At 36.3% G+C, this 22,354-nt stretch overlaps 2 protein-coding genes and 2 pseudogenes across 3 annotated transcripts; 2 read left to right on the forward strand and 2 right to left on the reverse strand.

The window, feature by feature from the left end:
• Positions 1-291: 291 nt before the first annotated feature.
• Positions 292-7,668, forward strand: LOC143548355 (uncharacterized; annotated as a pseudogene). The gene is made up of 3 exons (XR_013137938.1): positions 292-390; positions 1,074-5,785; positions 5,816-7,668. The product of XR_013137938.1 is annotated as an uncharacterized LOC143548355 (transcript).
• Positions 7,669-8,809: 1,141 nt separating this feature from the next.
• Positions 8,810-10,182, reverse strand: LOC143548371 (putative purine permease 11 pseudogene; annotated as a pseudogene).
• Positions 10,183-14,456: 4,274 nt separating this feature from the next.
• On the reverse strand, positions 14,457-15,431 carry LOC143548356 (uncharacterized). The gene has a single exon (XM_077039545.1). The coding sequence runs from the start codon at positions 15,429-15,431 to the stop codon at positions 14,457-14,459; it is 975 nt and encodes a 324-aa protein (XP_076895660.1).
• A 5,067-nt stretch (positions 15,432-20,498) lies between these two features.
• Positions 20,499-21,380, forward strand: LOC143548357 (glutathione S-transferase T3-like). The gene is made up of 3 exons (XM_077039546.1): positions 20,499-20,595; positions 20,680-21,080; positions 21,171-21,380. The coding sequence occupies exons 1-3, from the start codon at positions 20,499-20,501 to the stop codon at positions 21,378-21,380; spliced, it is 708 nt and encodes a 235-aa protein (XP_076895661.1).
• The last annotated feature ends 974 nt before the right edge of the window (positions 21,381-22,354 follow it).

Here is a 22,354-nt window from a genome sequence, read left to right on the forward strand (position 1 = left end):
AATTATTGAATTGATCAGCGGCGGATCGATCGATCCTCGGCGTATTAGGTACGGTTTATGACGGATTTGATATGCCGATGTTGATGTGTACTCGATAAGCGGCGGATCGCTCAATCAGGCGCGTATTTGGTACAAACATAATAAGACAAAACCTGTTGACATAATAGGACAAAAAGATGTGATCCGTGACTGATCGAGCGATAAGCCGCGTAATGGTTGGGTGTTTTAATATTTGGGTGTTGTCTCTATCATCACCCAAAAAAAATGTTCACAAAAAGTCCCTTTGTACTTCAAGCAATCCCAAAAAAATCCTAAATAGTCAAACTCAAGCTCCAAAGACACCTCCTTGAACCCTAGTGAGAGTGAATACTGCATACGGATCTTATGCAGGTTTGTTTATATATAATCCTCTGTTCTGTTTACATGATAATTTCAGTAATTATTAGCTTAACCTTAGGGATCTAAAGGAGTGTGATGCAATCGTATACATGACTTATTAGCTCCAGATTCCCCAAATCTAACTCCCAATTTTGCAATAAATAAATAAATAAATAAATTAATCAGCAATTTTGTTTTTAAAATATATGGTTTCTGGCTCCTGAGGTCAAATCATTAGATGCACATTTACCTGATATAGATGGCCTTCTGAAACCAATTCTTCAAATTATTTATTTACTTCATGATGATATGCCCAAAGTACATCTTCTTCTTGTGTTATGTTGATGGTTTTGATTTGAATAGTGTGGTAGGATACGAAACCTTTTTCTTTTTTAACAACGTTTGGAACCACCCCCGATATCTGAGTTAGCCTTCCTAAGACGGGTGGTCTCCGTCCATACTGATTTTGACACTCCAGGCCTGACTCACCTAGGAACACCATCTTAATGACCGTTAAGTTAGGTTTCGAACCTGAGACCATAACATCTCAAGCATTAACCATCACCCCGATGCCAATGGACCAGAAGGCCAATTGCAGGATATGAAACCTTATTGTGCCATATGCGTGTAGGTGTTAGCCTTGTTGGTTTGATTAGTTGAATTTACTTGCCTCACTTTCTTTTCCATTCTTGTAGAGAGATTATGTTTATTCACTCGATCATGACGCGCACGCAATCAAATTTCATGCCTTGAGAAATCAGGATTTTTGAGACTGGCACGCAAAGCGTATTCAACACGTCAAATTGGGATGACGAGGTAACCTAGTTATCTCACTGGTGAGTTTTCTATGGAAACATATCTTTAATACTTAATAGTTAATACTAGTATCTTATGGTGATCTTTTCTATTAGTTTTTTTAAATGGTATGAGGTATTTTCTGAAAAGCTTATCTATAAACATTAGAAAAGGACACATTTATGTTTACATAGTTGCCCATGGTTGTGATTCACTGTTAGACCATTAGTCATAACATTAACATTGTTAGTTTGCTACCCATAATATCAACACCTCTCTTCTAGTTGGAGCATTTATATCAAACATGCCATGTATAGGGTTTGAGTCGTTACTTGGATATTCTGCTTCAAAACTAGATAGCGTGCGTACATCATGTTAATTATTTTTCTATAGATTTCCACCAAGATAATACAATATCTTTTTGTTGTTAGTCCACTATAAGGACATTGTGAATGAATTTCAAGAGGTCACTAACAAAAATAGTAACATATGCTGATTGAATTTCAAGAGGTCGATCACGGGTCTTACTTTTGATCGGTAACTTGAAATAAGTTACAACCTCAACGACTCTTAAATACTAAACACCACTTTCTCCCTGTGACTTTCCCTTATTTAGCTACTAAGGATAAAACCTATCTAATTAATTAAAAGAAAATGTAGACCTATCTAATAACAGACTAATAGACTATATTGTGTTAAAATGATAATTGTAGAAGCCAAGTCTAATAATTAGGCCCGCCTTAGAAGCACCTTGTCCTCAAGGTGTAACTTCGAAACTTTACCTAAATTGATTTTGATTCTAGAATCTTATGTGCCGCCATCCACACATCCTTAGAATGAACTAGTGATTTTGATTAACATCTTCCGTACGCCTCCTTAAAAATGCTTATGATGGCCCCTTAGTAAAGTTTTGCATGCCACCCATATCCCTTATGAGCTAATATTAATAACTTTGATTATCCTGATATCTTATATTTTCACGGTGTGAGTGCTCACAACATTGTTGTTCATATTGCTCTTCTAATAATTCTAGATTTAAGTTTCTCTTAATCACCTATCAAATATACAAACCACTCCTAACTTATCCGTAATAACCTCATTTCTTATCCTATATATAAAAGTAAGGGAGATTGAGATGGTTTGGACATGTAAAGAGGAGACAAACGACAACGCCAGTTAGAGCTGCACCTCTCTAAGGACATTGCCCATGATAGGTGTTTGTGGAGACGTACAATTGAGGTTAAGAACTTTTAATAGATGGTACAAATGCGTGTTAGCTTTGTTTTAGCGGCTTAGATCTTCTTCCACTTTAGGTGGACTTTACATTTGATTGTCTTTCTGCGTCTATGTCTATATGTGGTTTTATGATGTTAAATCTGTTTCTATTTTACTATGTTAGTCTTGCACCATTTGTTTTGTTATTTGGTAGCTCTCTCTATCTCTATTTTTAGTTCCACTTGTTTGTCTATTGTTTTTTTTTGGTGTTGGGGGTCTCTCTGAAAGTAGCCTCTCAGTTTCTAGGATTAGAGTTAACGTTTGCCTACATTCCACCGTCCTCGGTCTCTACCAACAATTATTGTTTTAAATCATTTATTATTGATTGCCTACTTCATTTAGAAGATAGTTTATGCCAATTCTTCTCTTTCTACCAAGTTAACTAAGTATTCTTGTTATAGTGGTCTACTGCCTATATTGCTCGTGATTTCCAAAATCATACGGGACACACCTTCTTGTTGATAAAATAAACCAAGCGTTGATGTTTTACTTGTATATAAATAATTTTAGTTATCCTATTTGGTTCTTTTGTCCAAATCATGAGTCATTTCATTTTTTATATCCTTACGAACAATCTGGTGGTAAATGCTCTCTAAAGTTGATTGTGTAATCATTCCATATGAAATTTTACTTTTTTTTTATTATTATAAATTAATTCCTTTTTTCTCTTCCTTACTTGGTCTCTGCAACAATAAAAATTCTATAAGTTTCATTTACTTTTAAATAATAAATTATATTCCTATATAATAAGTTTAGTCATATATGCTTATATATACGCCATTCCCACTTTGGTGGGGGTGGTAAGGCGGTTAAGGTGTGAAATAGAAGGTCATCGGTTCAAACCATATAAAGTGCAAAAATTTAGTCGTTCAAAAAAAAATCTTAGAGAGAATTGCTGTAAATGAATCGAACGAACACGAGCAAGGTCTTGTTCATGTTCGTTCGTTAAGGAAATATTGTGTTCATGAGCGAGATTTTATGTTCGTGTTCGCTCATTAAGAAAATGAGTGTGCTCACGAACGGTTCACGAGCACAAATAAAATCGGTAGAGCCTAGAGATTGAGACCTATATGTTCATCACTGTGTATAATGAAAGATTGTAAGTGAATCGAACGAACACGAATAAGGGCATGTTCGTGTTCGTTCATTTAACTTTAAATGGACACGAACACTTAATCGAACAAATACTTATGTTCATGCTCGTTTATTTAAAAAATGAACATTTGTGTTCGTTTATATTCGTTTGTTTAAAATCTAAACGATCATAACTGAATAAAGATAAACGAACATATATGAACAAATGTAAATAAACACAAACAAACATAAACGAACATAAATGAAAACACTTAAATGAACACAAATTAACAAATATAAAACTTTTAAGTAGATTGTTCATCTAGATAATATTTAATTATTTTCTATTAATACATAAACGAGCATAAATAAGTAGACATACACGAACATAAATAAATGAACATAAACAAACGTTCATGAACATAAACGAACGAACAGAAAATGTGTTCATGTTCGTTCGTTTAATTAAACGGGGACACATTTTCTGTTCATGTTCGTTCGTTTATTAAATAAACGAACATAAACGAACTTTCCGTCGAACGTTCAGTTCGTTTACAGGCCTATGTGTATAAATTATGCACAGCACATCGCCGTTTTTTAAAATCAGTTTTCTTATAGAATTTATATAGCAATTCAATACTAAAATGTAAAGATAATTACATTCTTGAATCTTGAATTAGTATAAATGTATAATTAAAATTAAAAAAATAATAATAATGTAAAAAAGTTATTTGAATATAAAAACGATTATATATTCAAACCAAACAAGTCAGCAATTAATGCTTATTCCTTTTTTTCTTTATTAATCTTTTTAGGCATTTGTAACTCCCTATTATTTAAAGTTTTGTCACTGTGTCCATGTAAACCATTAATAATTTTATATTTTTGGTTCAAATTACTTCTTATACGCTGTATTTGTCTCAAATTCTGTGCATATATCATTTGTAATGATATGATATCTTTGACAGATATTTGCTGCATTAAATGCACCAATAAAGTTTACTTTCTATTGATGATCTTATAAAAATGCTATACCATATTGTTCAACTAGTCATGCTCTTGTGAATAATTTGAAACGTATTTGTAGGATAAAAAAATTGTTTTGGTAGTGCATTCCTTGAGAAAATCTCTTATAATATTGTACACATTGGTCTGAATCTTGGATCCGCCACTAACCACTCGTTGTATATAACTCGAACCTTGTGGTAGATATTTTAAGGTTTATTTTGTACTATCCTTAAAACGCTCCTTCTTTGAACTTATGTAATAATGAGTTTGTTTATAACTAATTTGGCATTTATTACCCAAGTAAATTAATTACATAATCCAAAATCAAAAGTTCTATTTAAACCACTAGCTTTAGCTCTTTAGACCCATCACAATCTCTATTCTTTCTAGCATCCAAGTTCTCTCTGCATTTCCCTTTGTGCTTTCTTTCTCTCGCGTTTTCAAAAATGTCAAGGAGAAACAGCATCGTTTCTGATGAAAGAACGGAAAGGATGGTCATGTCATCAAGCAGTCGTATGCTTCAAACAACACAATTCTTGAAACCGACCCTCTCTGTGCGGACCCCATCCGAGCGCCCTTCGAAACCCACCTCCACCATTTTCTCCCTTGGCGCGGATCGTCAAAAGGTCACTTTTAGAGGGTGGGCTGGTCCACAAAAGAGATGGACGGAGTGGGTTGATGCCATGAGACCAGCACATAGTTTTGTGTGGGAGACAACCGGAATTCATGATGCTATTATGGATTCTGGTTTAAGAATTCCCAAAAATGAGTGGCTGCTTCTCTGGTATGCAGAGAAGTGGTCACCGAAAACAAATACGTTTGTTTTACCATGGGGTGAAATGACTGTTACCTAGAAGACATTATGGTCTTAGGGGGCTTTTCTGTTCTAGGAGCTCCTGTCACCTGTCAAGTTCAGAGTCCAGAGGATCATGCTGCTTTCGATGAACTAGTACGTGCGTACAAAGTACTAGTTAGATCTCCTGCAAAAAAGGCCTCTTTGTCTGCGTGGATGAATATGTTCAAGGGTAGACAAAATGCTCTCGAACACGCGGCGTTTTTAGCATATTGGCTGTCAAAATATGTTTTTGCGTCTGTGAAGGACACCGTTTCACGGGAAACTTTTCATCTAGCTATTCTGCTAGGCAGAGGGCGAAGAATAGCTATGGCGCCTGCTGTCTTAGCAACGTTGTATTGGGACCTGCACCTTCTACAAGATGCTATCATCGATGTCGTGAAAAGAGGTAGAGAGGATGTTGAGAAGGTGGTATTTTCTCCTATGTAATACGTTCAGGCTTGGATCTGGGAACGGTTTTCAAATGTGAGTCCTCATGCTATAACTAGATTGGCCCGATGGTGCAGGCTGGATGTGGCTGTAGATGTTGGTGACCTAGAAGATGGTACCTGGAAAGAATATTTTGCGTGGCGGCCTTATGCATATAATACTAATCATTTCATTTCCACGAGCGTTTATGTTGAACTCGGTTTGTGGAAAAAAATTAATGACGAGGAAGTGGAATCTTATGCCCGGTGTTTGAGGGCTTGTAAGTTAGTTGGATTATTTAAAATTATTCAAGATTACTCTCCTCATCGGGGTTGCAGGCAGTTTGGGTATGCTCAAGATATCCCAGCAGATATATTACAGATTGAAGACAATGAAGATGCTTTGGCTGAATATTTTACACCGTTGACCGGAAGTGATGTGTACATTCCATCAAGAAAGTATGACGGGCAGGTGTCTGCAAGGTATGAGGACTGGTGGGAGAAGGAGCCCGTTTCTCTTATCGAACCCACGGGTACCGCTTTTGCCAAAAAACGGCGTAAAAGGATAAACGCCAATAGTTTGCTTGTTGAATGTAGTAGTGTATTGTGGTGTGTTTTTTTCTTTTACTTTGTGAGTGGCGCATACCGCGCTATCTGTTTTAAAAATAGTAATTAATGAATTATGTTGTAGATTGGTAGATTATATTGTTGGTTTAAGTATATCTGTTATGTTTTTCCGAGCGTGTTTTATTTAAAAGATATAAGCCGCCAACCATAGTTACCAAACCCTAAGGTGGTGTTAGCATAATTTTATACCATCGTAATTTTATTGCCTCTTTTTTTTTAATTTTTTTCGGAAAAGTATGTATACTGACTTTGAATATGGGCATACATTGGTACTTAAGGCTGACTGATGAAAATAAGCAACCTTTTGGTTGGTTATACTGTGTTTGGTGTAAGTCCGATAAGTTTTCCTTGATATTATTTGTTTTGACTGTATGTCATATTATAACACACAATTTCTGATCAGTGATCACATGTGGTTGAAATACCCATAAAAGAAAAAAAATTAAAAGCATAATAATAATTAAAATTAGAATAGTTTTGATGACATAAGGACTTGACATTTATGACTACATAAATGTTTGCATTAAGTTATGGGATTTAAAATTTAGAGATTAAATTAAATAAGAAAATATAAATCAAAGAAAATCAAATAACAACTAAATCTCTTAGATCAATAAATTTAAAGAGTTAATTACACAAATGGTAAATGAGGTTTGGCCTGGTTTACACCTTTGGGGTCTAAGTTTTAGAAGTTGCACGTTTGAGGTTTGTGGGTTCAAACTTCTAAAATTTTTGGGGTCTAAGACTAACTTCCGTTCATTTGTTATACCTGTCATTCATATTTTGGTCGACTTGATGGGCTCACAGGTTGACCCGTTTAACTTGTTTATTTTTTTAATTATTATGCCATAACTTAAACCATTCAGGGTATTTTATGCCAATTCTTTAATATAAAAAATTACTTTGTAGCATGTTTACTAGGTGAAATATAAACATAGCTGTTTTCTATGCATTTGATTTTTGGTTGCAAGTTTGTAATTTTTGGTTGTAAGTTTGTAATTTTAGAGTATAAATATGTAAATTAGTTGGTTAAGATATTATTCAAGATTGCTATTCGCATCGGGTTTGCTGGCAGTTTTAGTATGCTCAAGATAGTCCACCAGATATTATACAGATTGAAGACAATGAAGATGCTTGCGTCGACTGTGCTACATTGTTGTGGACAGGAAGTGCATACATTTCATTAAGAGAGTATGAGGTGCATGTGTCGGAAATGTATGAGGAAATGAGGAATGCTGGGAAAAGGAGCCCGGTCCTGACTCCAAACAAGACGGCGTAGAAGGATAAGCACACATTTGTTTGCTTATAGTTTTGTTTTGTATTTTTGCCTTTGCTATCCTTTTATAAATAGTAATAAGTTATGTCGTTATAGAGGCGGAGGATCATGTTGTCGGTTAAGTATCTTTTATGTTTTTCAGACCGTTTCCTATAAAAAAGATGCAGGCCATGGGTCGTGAATCGTGATTACCAAACCCTTAGGTATATTAACATAAATCTAAGGATCCGGGCCTTGTGAATTTAGTCGGCCAAATATCGTACAATATGATTACCTGAAAAAAATACTATCAGATTTTCCATAGGATAGAGAAACATGAGTGCAAATTTTGAAGATGTGCATTAACTGTTTTCATTTCCCTTCAAAAATGACTTAAAATAACATGACAAGCGCCCCCATATAGCCTATGCATTATTTTCACGTATATAATTAAGACACTTGTGGCTTCGGCGAGTAAATGTAGATGTGCAACCTAAGATTTTCGTATCTCATGACTATATGTGTGAAATTGTTTTGACATGACCGTATATAAATGAAACTCTGAAAATTTATATTTTTGGTTATTTTTCTCTTTTAAATACAATTTATATATTTCTCATTATTGTCATTCACTTTTGTGTAATGAAACCCTTAGACCATGTGTTATAAAGATGGCACCAATATGCCCTCACCTTCCACGTGGGTCAATTTGATAGGGTTGCAAGCCAGAAAGGGGCTTTGGCATCGTTACTCCGGTGGCACTGAAAGGGGCTCTACCCATTTTGGAGGTGATGTAGAAGACACATGGTGATATGGAAGAGTCTGGTGGCGCTCATAGACGCCCATTACAGAGTCTTATAAGCATGTAACACATGTGGTATCTACCGTTTTGATATAAATTTTATTTTAAACTAAATCACCATAATGTGCGGGCATAACACATGTATATGTTAAAACCTTATTCTTAACTTGTTAAAACCAATATATGACAAGCATCGTGGAAATACATGCCGCTCTATTATGATAAAACAGAAAGAAAATTTCATAACTAGTATAGCGGTTTCTTACCTGGTTTGTTGAACTCGTTACATTTAGTTGTTTTAAACCCGCCATGTCATTTAACCTGCTTTTTAAACATGTGTGTGCTAGTGTTTATGAAAATGACATTTAATTATACATTACAGATTGTATTTGGGTTCACTAGCCATGTTAAGCGTGTCGTATAACTGGTCACTTTACTATGTTTACGCATTGTAAAATATGCGTTTACGCGTTGTAAAATATGCGTTTTGAATACATAAACCGCCTAAAACAACCATTTTTAACAAACTGGATTGAAAACATATTGATTGTTCATGAAATCTCAAAAGAGACTATATACCAAGTGTGTGTAAGCATTATCACAACCATCATTGACACTCACAAGTAACCTCATCTTCGCCTTTAGTTTCAAGTCATCGAGGTAATGCTGATACACATACGAAACCGAGCCCCAAACAGCAACAACTAACGCGATAGCCTTCACGCCATCCATCTTATCTCCAAAAAATATAACCGCAAGAACCGGAACAACAGGCAGGCAGCCCCAATGTACTAATCACATTTGTGAAAAGAGATGACACTTCAAATATTAATCCCAAAATCCCAACCGAACATATTTGCCATGCGATAGCCGTCCACAAAAGCGTCATTATGTACGATACAGACCCCTTTTCATAACCATCCATCTCCGTTTTCAACCCGCTCCATTCACCGCTAGCGAAAAGGCCAACTACCGAACCAGCAGCCGCCACCGTAGACGGGTATATCTGCATTTCTAGCACAACTCTAAAGCTTTCACTTTTGATCACTTTTTCAAATGACAGCTGCAAAAGTGACAGATACAAAGAATAACCAGCTGATGCACCTAATGTGCAGAAAAACCCGATAATGTATTTCCCTTTCGGGATCTTTGATGAGTCATCCGAGTCAGAATTGACCGCAACAAGCGAGGCGGACACCGTGAGGAGTATTAGAGAATTAATAATCAAAGCTGTGAATTTTTGCGAGTTGAAAAGAAACGAAAAGACCGCGTTGAAGGCTAACTGTGTTGCACAGAGTAAAGAGTATGTTGAAACCGGAAGGTATAAGAGACCATATGAATACATCAAGTTGTCACCTGTCAAAAGCAGGCCGAAAAATAAGTATAGGAGGCCGAGGGTGGTGGCAGGTGGCGCTGATGTGACGGATGATGGGACGAAAAGTAGGATAGGGATCAATATTGGGAAACCGGCTGATTGGACAAGGGTGGCCATCCATTTACTGTTGCCACCTTTGTCATAGTAAAGACCACCCAATAAGGTGGCGGTTGCCTGACCGGCTAACAGAAAGACGATATAAACCGCCACTCGCAACCACCATCGGTAGTGCTTGGTTGCGGGAACCTGATTCGGGTATGTAGAACTTGTTGCTTCATTGGAGATGTCTTCTTTAGCAGCCAAGATTTATAAAGAAGTTAATAAAGTTATCAAAAGTTTAAGAACATGATTTGTATATGTGTAAATAAAATGATTTATATACCTGTTATTTGCAGTTCTACTTCTTGAACTGCAACAGCCATTAAAGACTTTGAAGCTGCAAGAAGTGCAGAGAGCAAATTATAGTTTATGGAAGCCAATTTTGGTTATGGTGTAAAAGTCAACTCAACTGGTTAAAATAAACAAGAAAGTCAAACTTGAGTTCACACCAAAGGAATCTATATTTGAATAAAAGTTTGATTTGCAGATATGGTTTCTTGACTTTAAATACTGTATTGATTTTGATATATTTCTAACATGGTATTTATGTTTGACTTTGCATTTGTATATTGTTGGAAGACTAAATGAACAGTAGTTTGACTGGTCAAAATTAGTTTGTTCTTTTACTCTTTGCTGCAAGGTATGGATAATTCAAGAAGCTCAAAGTTTAAATGAAAAACAGAAACAGAAATCCATTATAGATGATCTTTTGTAGAATTGTAGGGGTGTTAAATGAATCATGCTCGTAGGTTGACGGTCGAAATAGTCACAAACTTAAAAATCGTGACTTACCCTATATTAAATTTTTTCTCGATACCCTGTATATTAAATGGAAATCAATATTTTAACTCTATATTAAATAGAAATTAATCAATTCATTATTTTACCATGTTACATACATCAAATTCAAAAGCAAATGCGTAAAAGAATTTTACGAAAAGAGAATCCAATAAATTAAGTTTAACGAAATGAATCTCTATACTTGATTTGGTAGCTAGCGGTCTTTCTCAAATTCGACATGGTTAAACTTGGCATTTTACCGCGTTTTTCACATTCCTTTTTTAAGACTATTATGTTAAGAATCAAATCTGGTTAAAAGCACCAAAACAATTGAGAATGATAGTGGTGCAATTTGTAATAGGTTTGTTTTGTTTTTTTGAACTGCTACTTTATTCAAAACGAAATTAAAGATCGTGCAACCATTTCTAGACTACTATAAATATGTAATTAGGGGAAATTCCCATAATAACCCTTTTGAATAGAGAAATCCCATAATAGCCCAAAAAAACTTCAAAATCCGGAAATAACCCTTCAAATTTCGTCTGGGGCGATACCTAGGTAATTGAGCCGATGAGATTCAAAAATGATTTGAATCTTGTCGGCTCCGACCAAATTTTAAGAAATCCCATTTTCCCCGCCAAATTCTAAGCAATCTTGTCTGTTCCGTCCAATTTTAAAAAACAAAACAATTTCTTCTTCTTTTTAAAAGAAATTATTGTAGTTCTTTAAGAATATAATTTTAATCGGCCCATATGACTTGCAACGCCGATGGACAAGGGGATGTTTTGTCTCCAATTCTTTTCATCATAGCGACGGAAGCATTGAGTGTGGGTGATACACTCGACATGTTTGGACTTTCTATATAAAGGTATTCAAACACCGCATAATGGTCCTCTCGAGTAACACCTTCTTTATGCGGATGATGTGGTTTTCATCGGTGAATGGTGTGATAATATAATATAATTAATTTGAATATTATATTGAGTTGCTTTCATTTGACGTCCAAATTGAAAGTAAACTTATCAAAAAACCTCTTTGTATGGGGAAAGTAAATTTTGATGTGGTAAGTTCCATGACTTGGTGTTAAATTGTAAAGCGAGTAAATTGCCTTTTGTCTATCTTGGGCTTCCAATCGGCGCCAATATGAATGATATAAAAAAATGGAAAAAAATTCTTAACAAGTTTTACTCTAAACTATCCATGTGGAAAGCTAAGGCTTTATCATTTGGTGGGAGACTTACCCTTGTTAAGTCGATTTTCAAAGCCCCCCCATGAATGTGCTTAAAAAGTTAGAAACAAAGCGAAGGAGGAGGATCACGAAAGGATAAGTTGGGTTGCTTGACAAAAAATAATAAGAGACGGGGATAGAGGTGGGTCGGGAGTAGGGGAGTCTAAAGACAATTAACTTGGCATTATTAGCAAAATGGTGGCCAAGGTACAAAAATGGCATTTCCTCTATGTGGGCCAAAGTAATTATCGCAATTCACACATATACGCAAAGTTGGGCTTGCATTCAGGTTAAAAAATCTATTGGATGAACGTTAACAAATCTAGATAATAAGCAAAGGGGTACAGTGTGGGAGATAATAAGTGTGTTATGTGTGAAGGGGCGCCGGAATCAGCCTTGTATCTGATGGTGTGGTGCAAGGTGGCGCGATGGATATAGGTTATAATTCTTGAACATGTTAAGTTACCGGGGTTTAATTTTTCTGAGTTCGTGCGATAGATATTAAAGTATCCAGCCAAGTTCATGAGGAATAAGTTGGAGTGTGAGGTGCTTCAAGCAATTATTTTGGTTACCTGTTGGGAGATTTAGTTAACAAGAAATGATATGTTATTCAATAAGAAGACTTCTTCGTTGGTGAAGGTAATAAATGACATTAAGGTTATGTCATTCCTCTGGGTGTGTAATCGAAACAAGAGATTGAGTCTTGATTGGGAGAAGTGGTGTCGATTAAATTTCGTTAATTTTCCATTATAGATTGATTCTATCTCCTATATCGAACATTTGATCCTATCTATTGATAGAAAGATCTTCGTCAAAATACCGAACTTTTCCTTTCTTTTATTTTCTTTTTGATTGATTGTATGGGCTAGGTTGTTTGGGTTGGTCCTATTTTCTTGTTTCTTTTAGATTCTGGTGGCTTGTAACTTGTAAGGTCATCCGTAGTGGCAGCCAAGTTATGGCGTTTTGGGTAGAAAACGTCGGGGCACACACCCCTCCCCCTGGCGTTGTGGCACGGCGTTTTGTGTAGCGTTTCCTACAAAACGTGGTGATGGCACAAAGTTTGAGGTTTTTTGATAAAATTGTGTGTGGGGAGGGAAGCGAGAGGAAAATACATGTAATTATTGTAGGATAGTTATGGCGTTTTGCCTACTACGCCACTTTTTGCAAAACTTTTCATGAATGACGGGTAGCCACATGACGCATAACGCCTAGGGATGGAAAGTTATAACTATACATGGTCTAAGTACTCCTTTCTTTGATTTTTATAAAAATTTGACCTTTACACAAATAAAAAGGAAAAAAATAAAAGCTAGAATGTGACAAATACACCTTTACATTAATTAATTATAGCTAGCTTTAAACTCTTGTCTAGCTTACATTAAGTGTGTGTAATAAACTTTTTGACTTTTTGTTCGCCTTTGAAAAAAATAATAACAATATATTCTTATTTTGTTTTCGTATTTAATTTAGTCTCTTCCCCGTTCAAAAAGAAAGTTAATTTATTCTCTAAAGTTTGAATCTCTTAATTTAATGCAAACATTTATTTAGTCATAAATGCCAAGTGATTATGTCATTAATACTATTACTTTTGTACTTGTTTTTATTACATATATTTCAAACTGTGTGATCAGCCACTGATTTTCTAGCCTGTCATTCCTATTTTGGTATGGTGATAAAGGTAGTTGATTTGGTGTGGTAATAAGGTAGTTGAGACGGGAAATCAGGAATGACAATGAAACTCGAATTCGATGGGAAAACCCGAAACCTGACATAAATGGGACGGGTAATACCCGACCTATTAGGGTTTGGGATTAGTTTTAAAATTTTTCGCGGGTTTGGGATTTCTAATATACCCGATTACCCGACCCGATTACCCGATAACAAAAACCCATTTACCCGATTATATGCCCGATGTACCCGTTATAGCTTATTATATTATATATATACTATATTCCAAACATATTATTTGTCGAAACTTGTTTATGCTAATTATTTGAGATATTTTATCTTTATGGTAACCATCTTTGTAATCAATTAGTTATATTTTGTCAAAACCCGACGGGTTTTGAGCCGGATATACCCGACGGGTATTATATCAAAACCCGATAGGAAACCCGAAACCTGATGGGAAAACCCGAAACCCGACGGCTAATTACCCGATTAAAACCCGGCGGGTTTGGGACGGGTTTGGGATGGACTTTACTAACCGGGTATGGGTTTGGGAATACCTAAACCCGAACCAAACCCGACCCATTGCCATCCCTACGTGAAATAGAGGTTCAAACCCTATAAAGAAAATTTTCGTCATTAAAAAAAGCTACTAATTTTCTTTGAACAACTAACAAACATAACTGAATCTACATTCCCATTTCCCATAATGCGTGATATGTTTTCTCATTTCTCACTGTTAAGTTTACTTGTTCAAAACTTTATTCAACTAACTATACACGGACTAATTTGCGCGTATCCTTTTACGTCGTTTTTTTGTTGGAAGTGGGACTCATAGGTCAGGAGGAGAAACTGGATCCTTTCCCCACCATTCCTCATACCTTGCAGACACGCGCCCTTTAAAGTCTCTTGAAGGAATGTATACACTTCCTGTCAACAACGGTGAAGAATAGTCAACCCAAGCGTCTATATTGTCTTCAATTTGTATAATCTCTGCTGGAATATCTTGATCATACCCAAACTGCCTGCAAACCCGGTGAGGAGAGTAATCTTGAATAATATCTAAACCAACTAATTTGCATGCCCTCAAACACCGGACATACGATTCCACTTCCTCATTATTGGTTCTTCTCAACGGCCAATATTTATGATAAACTGTCTGGGAAATGAAATGATTATTACCCTTTGCATAAGGTCGCCATGTAAAATATTCTATGCGTGTATCATATTCCAAGTTAGCTATCTCTATAACAATATTCGCCCTTGCCCATCCGTGCAATCTTGTTTCACCATTGAGAATGTTGTGTATTGAAGGTGATAAAATCCCATATGCAAACCTTTCCCAAATCCAAACTTGGATATAGTACATAGGGGAGAATACCTCACGCACAACCGTATTTGTAATGCCCTGTTGGACGTCTAAAATAGCGGTTTGTAAAAAGTGTAGGTCCCGATACAAAGTTGCTAGGACTGCAGGCGCCATAGCGATCCTCCGCCCTCTGGCTAACAATATAGCCAGATGAAAAGTTGCAGGTGAAATAGTATTTTTCGTAGACGCGAAAATATACTTTGATAACCACGAGGCTAAAAACGCCTCGTGTTCATGAGCCTTTTGTCTACCCATAAATTTTTCTCTCCATGCACGAAAAGAGACCTTTTTTAAAGGAGATCTCACTATTTTTTTGTACGCCTTTTCTAATTTATTAAAAGCGACGTAATCCTCTGGACGCTCAATACGAGAGGTGACAGGACCTCCCAAAACAGAATAGCCACCCAAAACCAACATGTCTTCTAAAGTGATGGTCATTTCACCCCGTGGGAGGACAAACGTGTTCGTTTTGGGTGACCATTTCTCAGCAAACCAAAGAACTAGACTCTTGTTCTTTGGGATCTCTAAGGGCGAGTGTAGTGGGCGGCAATGTTGGGCGAATTGGGGCGATTATTGGGAAGAACACCGCCCCCCGGCGATAATTGGGCGAAAAGGGGTGGGGGCGGCATATGTTTGTCGCCGATGGAGAATAATAATAATAATATTATATTTAAAGGACCGTTGTGAAACGGTCAAATTAAAAAAAATAATAAACAATATATATATATATATATATATATATATATATAAACATACACCCTTCTTCTCCATTTTATATCCATTTAATACACAAATCATACCCAATTTCTTACAAAAAATAAACAAAATGAATCCTAGAAACAACTCGAACCAACCGAACTACCAACTCCCTGGTTTCGGTCAAGCGTATGGTTCGCAATCGAGCTAACCGAACCAACAGAACTACCAATTCCCTCTTTTTGGTCAAACGTATGGTTCGAAATCGAGCCAACCGAACCAACCGAACTACCAATTCCCTGCTTTCGGTCAAACATATGGTTCACAATCAAGTCAACCGATTACAATGGAACCAACCGAGCCAACCGAACCAACCGAGCCAACCGAACCAACCGAGCTATCCGTATCAACTTTCCGACCCGAACCTAAACATGTACGCCAACTTTCTCAGCCCCCAAAACACAATGCCGGCGTTCGGGTCTACACCACCGGAGTCGGTACCGGATACGCAAACGTCACGGGCCTCCGGTTCAAGCAAAAAGCCGACCCGTAAACACAAAAAAAAACAACCGGGGGAGACGATGGCGCAACGTGATCCATACAAGCATTGGAACGAGGAGGAGGTGGTGGCCCTCGCAACGTGATCCCGACGTCGGTAAGTTTTTTAATATTAAGTATTTATTAAAAATGTATTTAGTGTTTATTAAAATATATACTAATTGTTACAAATAAATTTAATTTGTAGCTAACTTTCAAGCCACCGGGGTGTTTTGGAAGAAAGTATTTGAAGCTTGGCTCACGATAACCGGTAAACCTGAAGCGGTTCAAGCCCACTGGAAGGGGCTTAACGCTGATTGTCAAAAATTTACCGGGATAATTAATCGGTTGAAGGGGTCCGGCTGGCGTAGCGGAAATAACGACGTCGACATTATAGGTCAAGCCTTGAGCGACTTTCGAGCTCAGAGTCACACTGTTGAGCGGCTCGGGAAACCGTTCAAGTATTTGAGTTCTTGGGAAAAGCTACGTCGTTGCTCGAAATGGAATGTGGTACCAACCGTTCCGGCCGCCCGACGAGCCGGCTCATCCCGGCCTTCAAAAAGGTCGAAGACATCGTCGTCGACAAATCCGAGCACACCAAACACACCCTCCGATGCTCGTAGCTTCTTCCTCGACGACACGGTCAATTTAGCCGATGATTTGAATATACCCGACGAAGATGAGGTAGAGGAGTTGCCTCGACCACGCGGGAGATCGAGGAAAAATAAGGGGGAAGGTTCGTCGTCAACACGATTCAATACGGAGCCCGTTGAAATAAACGAGTTGGTCGGTCGTTTGGAAACAAATGCCACCGTAATTGGAGCCGACACTCGAGCATCCAACAAACAACAAGAAAAGCTGAACCAGACGTTCGAATTAAAACAAATGAAAGAGGACTACGAATTCCTCAAAGCGGAGGGGTTTCACAAGGATGCCGCATTATTGATGCAACGCCGACGTGAAAAAATGCGCGAATATTACAAATATTAGTTTCTTTTTTTTAGTTATGTTTTTTTATTCTTTTCTTTAGTTATGTTTTTTTAATATTTTTAGTTATGTATTTTTTTAGGTATGTTTTTTTTTGTATTTCTTTTTAATTTTAATGCATTTTTATTTAATTATTTAAATAAATTGGTTTTTATTTAATTAGTTTAGTTATAAAAAGAAAATAATAAAATAACACACTGTGGGCCCAACTTGTAGCCCCTACACCATTACACCCCAAAAACAAATTTTCACTCCATGCTGACTGGGCGCCACATGTCACAATTCGCCCCCAATTGTAGCCCCTCCACTACACATAGCCTAAAAGTGAATGCATTATAACATCATAAATTCCAACAGTTTTCCAGTTTTCCACATGGGACCATGTACAATTTTCATGGAATTAACCCAATCGGTCTAGTTCTTTTGTGGATTAACCCACGCCGAGAAACTGACTCTTTGAAGATCGGGTGAGAGGTTGGAAATGGTAGAGGTGGGTTTAGGAGGGCGGTCAGGCAAGGTCCGCATGGAGATGGTTGGTGCAAGGAATTGTGCCATTTCACGCTCATGAGTGTTTGGTGACACGACCATAAGTTCAACTCTTTGTTCAGAAATGGTGACACTTGACATTTTGCAAATCAATAACAAGGAAATGGAAGGGGAAATGTAGAGAAATCTTGGATGCTAGAAAGGATGATGGGTCCTAAAGAGCTCAAGCTAGTGGTTTAAATACAACTTTGGATTTGGATTATGTAATTTACTAGGGTACTAAATGTTAAATTAGTTATAAATTATAAACAAGCTCATAACTACATAAGTTCAAAGAATGAGCGTTTTTAAGGAATAGAAGTGGGTAGTGACGGATCCACTATTTATTTCAGACCAATATGGTATAAAACTTTTATGATATGATTACGGAAAAAAGTAAGATTTATTGGTGCATTTAATTCAACAAACCTCCTTTTTTTTCTATTATATTAAGAATGATATATACATAGAAATCGGATAAATCATGAATACAATAGGAAGAAGTAGCTTGGACTATTGATGATTCTCACTTTGTTTAGACCATTCAAAAAAAAATCTCACTCTAAGCTGTGGCAAAATCATTAAGATAACATATAATAGGGAGTTACAAAATGTCTAAAAAGATAACATATAAAAAGGGAATAAGCATAAATGCTTGTTGCTGACGTTTTTGGCTTAAATCCAGTATAATGATTATTAAAGTCAAATAACGTCTATATATTTTATTATTGCTTTGTTAATTATACTAAATTAATCCAAAATTTGGTTATTCACTTTTAAGTATTGAAAACACGATAGAAGAGTATCATTAAGTGATATTAATGTTAAAATTTTATAAAATATGAATATACTAAAAATTGTCTCATTAAAATAACGATAGCCTTTAAACGGGTTTTATATATTGATGTAACAATTTTTATCTCCCGTATTACGTGGTTATTTTATATTATTCGTTTCTAATATTTATATATTTTTTAGATATTAATTTTATTTATTGTAAGAAAGTTAATAATATAATTAAGATTTGATAATGAAAGGGTTTCACAAATAAATGAGATGTTATATCTTGGTTTAAAAACTATATAGGTTTAGTGAGACCAATGACCCGCTTATTTTTTTTACTATAAAGTTGTTTCTTAATTATTTATAATATATTTTTTTAAATCATATATTAATTTTTAATATATCCTTATTTTACAGGATTTTCATATCAAATATTTGGTAAGATTAATTTTTAATTTAATGGGATGTTATAAACCTTTGGTGAGACTCATGACCCGCTTATTTTTTTTACTGTAAAATTGTTTCTAAATATAAATAACATGTCTTTAAAATTACTCATATAACCATTTTTTTATAAAAACGATAAAAAGAGTTATGTATTTTTGTTCTTGTCATACACCTCCTCTAAAAATAAATCAATCAAGTTACCCCATATTAAGGTGGTTGTTTTATATTATTCGTTATGTATTTTTGTTCTTGTCATACACCTCCTCTAAGGCCATGTGTAATGGGCTAGAGTTTGGGTGATATTTGGGCGTGAAGGGGCGCGAATACCGCCCCCTGGACGAAATTGGGGCGATTTGGGCGGGGGCGTGGGTTATTTATCGCTGGAAGAAGAAGAAGATTATTATTATTATATTATATATTATTATTATATTACTATTGTATATATATGTATATGTATATGTGTTGTGTGTGTGATATATATATATATATGTATATGTGTTGTGTGTGTGTGTATATGTATATGTGTATATGTTGTGTGTGTGATATATATATATGTATATTTATATACGTTGTGTGTGTGTGTATATATATGTATATGCAAAATGAATCATAGAAACAACCCGAACCACCACCCATTCCCTCCTTTCGGTCAACACCATGGTTCGCAAAACCAACCGAATGTGAACTTACAATGGAACCCGATGAACCTAAACCAACCGAGCTATCCGTTTCAATTTCCCGACCCGAACCTAAACATGTACGCCAACCGAGCTATATGTTTTTTTTATATTTTTAGTTATGTATTTTTTTTGTATTTCTTTTTAATTTTAATGCATTTTTATTTAATTATTTGAAGAAATTGGTTTTTATTTAATTAGTTTAATTATAAAAAGAAAATGATAAAAAAAGATACTGTGAGCCCAACTTGTAGCCCCTACACCATTAGAGCAATGAAAATGGGTCTCACGGGTGCACCGTGAGACTCCATTTGGCGCCGTTATCCCGTGAAACACCACCCCCTTCCTCCGTGAAGGGGGCGCGATCCACCCTCTTCCATATCTTTCACGACATTGTTGAAGGGGGCCCACTTGATTTCAAACGGCTATATAGCCGTTGGAGGCTATATAATTAAAAAAAAAGTTTTTTTACCTATAAATACTCCACTATTTTATACAAAAAACATACCAAACTCACACCTTTCTCTCTACTTTTTATAAACTTTCTCAACTTTTATAAAAAAAAATATCATGGATCCCAACATGCCTCGTCTAACTCCGGAGCAATACGCGTTGTGGCTCTCAAACTATTTCGGTCATATTCCCGCACCAAACGTCAACACACAACAACGAGGTGTTCCTCAACCACCTCTATTCCAAAACTTCCCAACCCAAACTCAAACCCCGCGCGGTCAATTTGGGGGACCCGGATTCGGTTCCGGAAACCCAACCACATGTGGCGGATAATGAAATACCTGAAACCGCCGAACGCAGGAAATCAGTACGCTGGAAAAGTCACAAGAAGCAAACGCCGATGACCGAGGCGGCTCGATCGATTCAAAAGTGGTCGGTGCAGGAAGAGCTTGCTTTGGCGCAGGCGTGGGTTGACGTCTCCGAGCATCCGATCGTTGGTATTTATTTTAAATAGTTTTAAAATGTTTATATGTGTATTTTTTTTAAATGTTTATTTTTGTTATTTACTTTCTTATTTATAGGTAACGAACAAACTATCGATGATTTGTGGGATCGGGTCGAGGTGAAGTTTTTTGAAGATATGGGAAAGGGTCCCGACTACCGAAGGAGGGATCAAATCACGGGGAAATTGACTCACATCAACAAGAAGGTGAACAAGTACATCGGCGTGTACGAGGAGTGTGCCAGAAACCAAAAAAGTGGCACGAACGACGTCGATCTTCATAAGAAGGTGGCCGCTCGCTACCAAGACGATGGCCACACCGGAAATATCCCTTTGGAGTTATGGGAGGTTTTGATCGCCACTCCGAAGTGGCAGCAACTACGATTAGACGAGAGGGCGTCGGGGTCAAACAAACGATCCTCGGCCGACGTCGACATTGACGCCAGTCCCGACGCATCCGACGGAAGGTCTAGGACTCATGTAAACCTAGACGACTTGGCCGACGAGGACCCCATTTAGCGCCCAATTGGAAGGAAGAAAGCAAAATCCATTGCTTCGGGGTCTTCGTAGGGGTCTGCTTCCGGAGCCGAGGAAGTCGGCAAAATAATGGTTGAACAGATGCGACTGTTCAACCTTAGGGAGGATGAGAGGGAGAGGCGGAGGATCGATAAGGAGGAGATGGAGATCATGGCTGTCGACCTTGACACGTTAACGGGCTTCAAAAGGAGGTGGTACGAGAAAAAACAAAAGGAGATAGCCGAGAAAAACGAGTGGGTTTAGGAGTTTTTTTTAATAAGTAATGTAGGTTTTTTTAATTTAATGTAGCTCTTTTATTTAATTTAATGTGTTATTTCAAAAAATTTAAATTTATAAAAATATTAAAAAAATTAATATAATAATGGTTTCACCCCCCCCCCCCCCTGTTTCACACAACCCATTTCCAGTGAAAATGTGGATGTGAAATGGGTATGTGAAAGCTGATGTGGCGCAGACGTGACAGAGAGATAATGTTTCACTAGCTTGTTTCACCCTACCCATTTCCATTGCTCTTACACCCCAAAAACAAATTTCCACTCCTTGCTGACTGGGCGTCACGTGTCACAATTCGCCCCCCATTGTAGCCCCTCCACTACACATGGCCTAAGAATAAATCAATCAAGTTACCCCATATTAAGGTGGTTGTTTTATATTATTCGTTTATAATATTTATATATTTTTTTAATTTTTATTTTATTTATTGTATGGAAGTTAATAATATATTTATGGTTTGATGATAAAAGGTCTCACAAATAAATAAGATGCCCGGTTTGAAAACTATATGGGTTTGGAGAGACCCATGACCCACTTATTTTTTTTACCATAGAATTGTTTCTTAATTATAGATAATATTTATTTTTTAAATTAATATATTAATTTTTAGTATATCCATATTTTATAGGATTTTAATATCAAATATTTGGTGAGATTAATTTTTAATTTAATGAGATATTATAACCCGTTTAAGGGCTATCTGGGTTTGTTGAGACCCATACCTGTAAATTTGGGTATGATGCATTAGAAGCCTCCATTTATAAATAAAACAATCTGGTGGCTTAAGAAAAAAGCAGAGAACAAACAGAGAACTTTTAAAGGTTTCGTTTATATATATTATAGATATAGATATGCTATGTAATATTGACTTATATTGTGCAATTATTTTATGTTGTGTAATTGTTTTTTACATATTGTGTGTAATTATTTATACATATCTTATG

The sequence above is a fragment of the Bidens hawaiensis genome, unplaced genomic scaffold (genome assembly GCF_021521415.1).
Source record: "Bidens hawaiensis isolate Kalapana, Puna unplaced genomic scaffold, B.hawaiensis_p1.1 tig00015059_1, whole genome shotgun sequence".
Classification (NCBI taxonomy): domain Eukaryota; kingdom Viridiplantae; phylum Streptophyta; class Magnoliopsida; order Asterales; family Asteraceae; genus Bidens; species Bidens hawaiensis.

Bases quoted from the DNA above. Each gene is read 5' to 3' on its own strand.
- LOC143548356 (XM_077039545.1), bottom strand. From the start codon at position 15,431: ATGACCATCACTTTAGAAGACATGTTGGTTTTGGGTGGCTATTCTGTT.
- LOC143548357 (XM_077039546.1), top strand. From the start codon at position 20,499: ATGACCGAGGCGGCTCGATCGATTCAAAAGTGGTCGGTGCAGGAAGAG. The intron at 20,596-20,679 runs GTATTTATTTTA...TCTTATTTATAG, and splicing joins CTCCGAGCATCCGATCGTTG to GTAACGAACAAACTATCGAT. The intron at 21,081-21,170 runs GTAAACCTAGAC...GGGTCTTCGTAG, and splicing joins ACGGAAGGTCTAGGACTCAT to GGGTCTGCTTCCGGAGCCGA.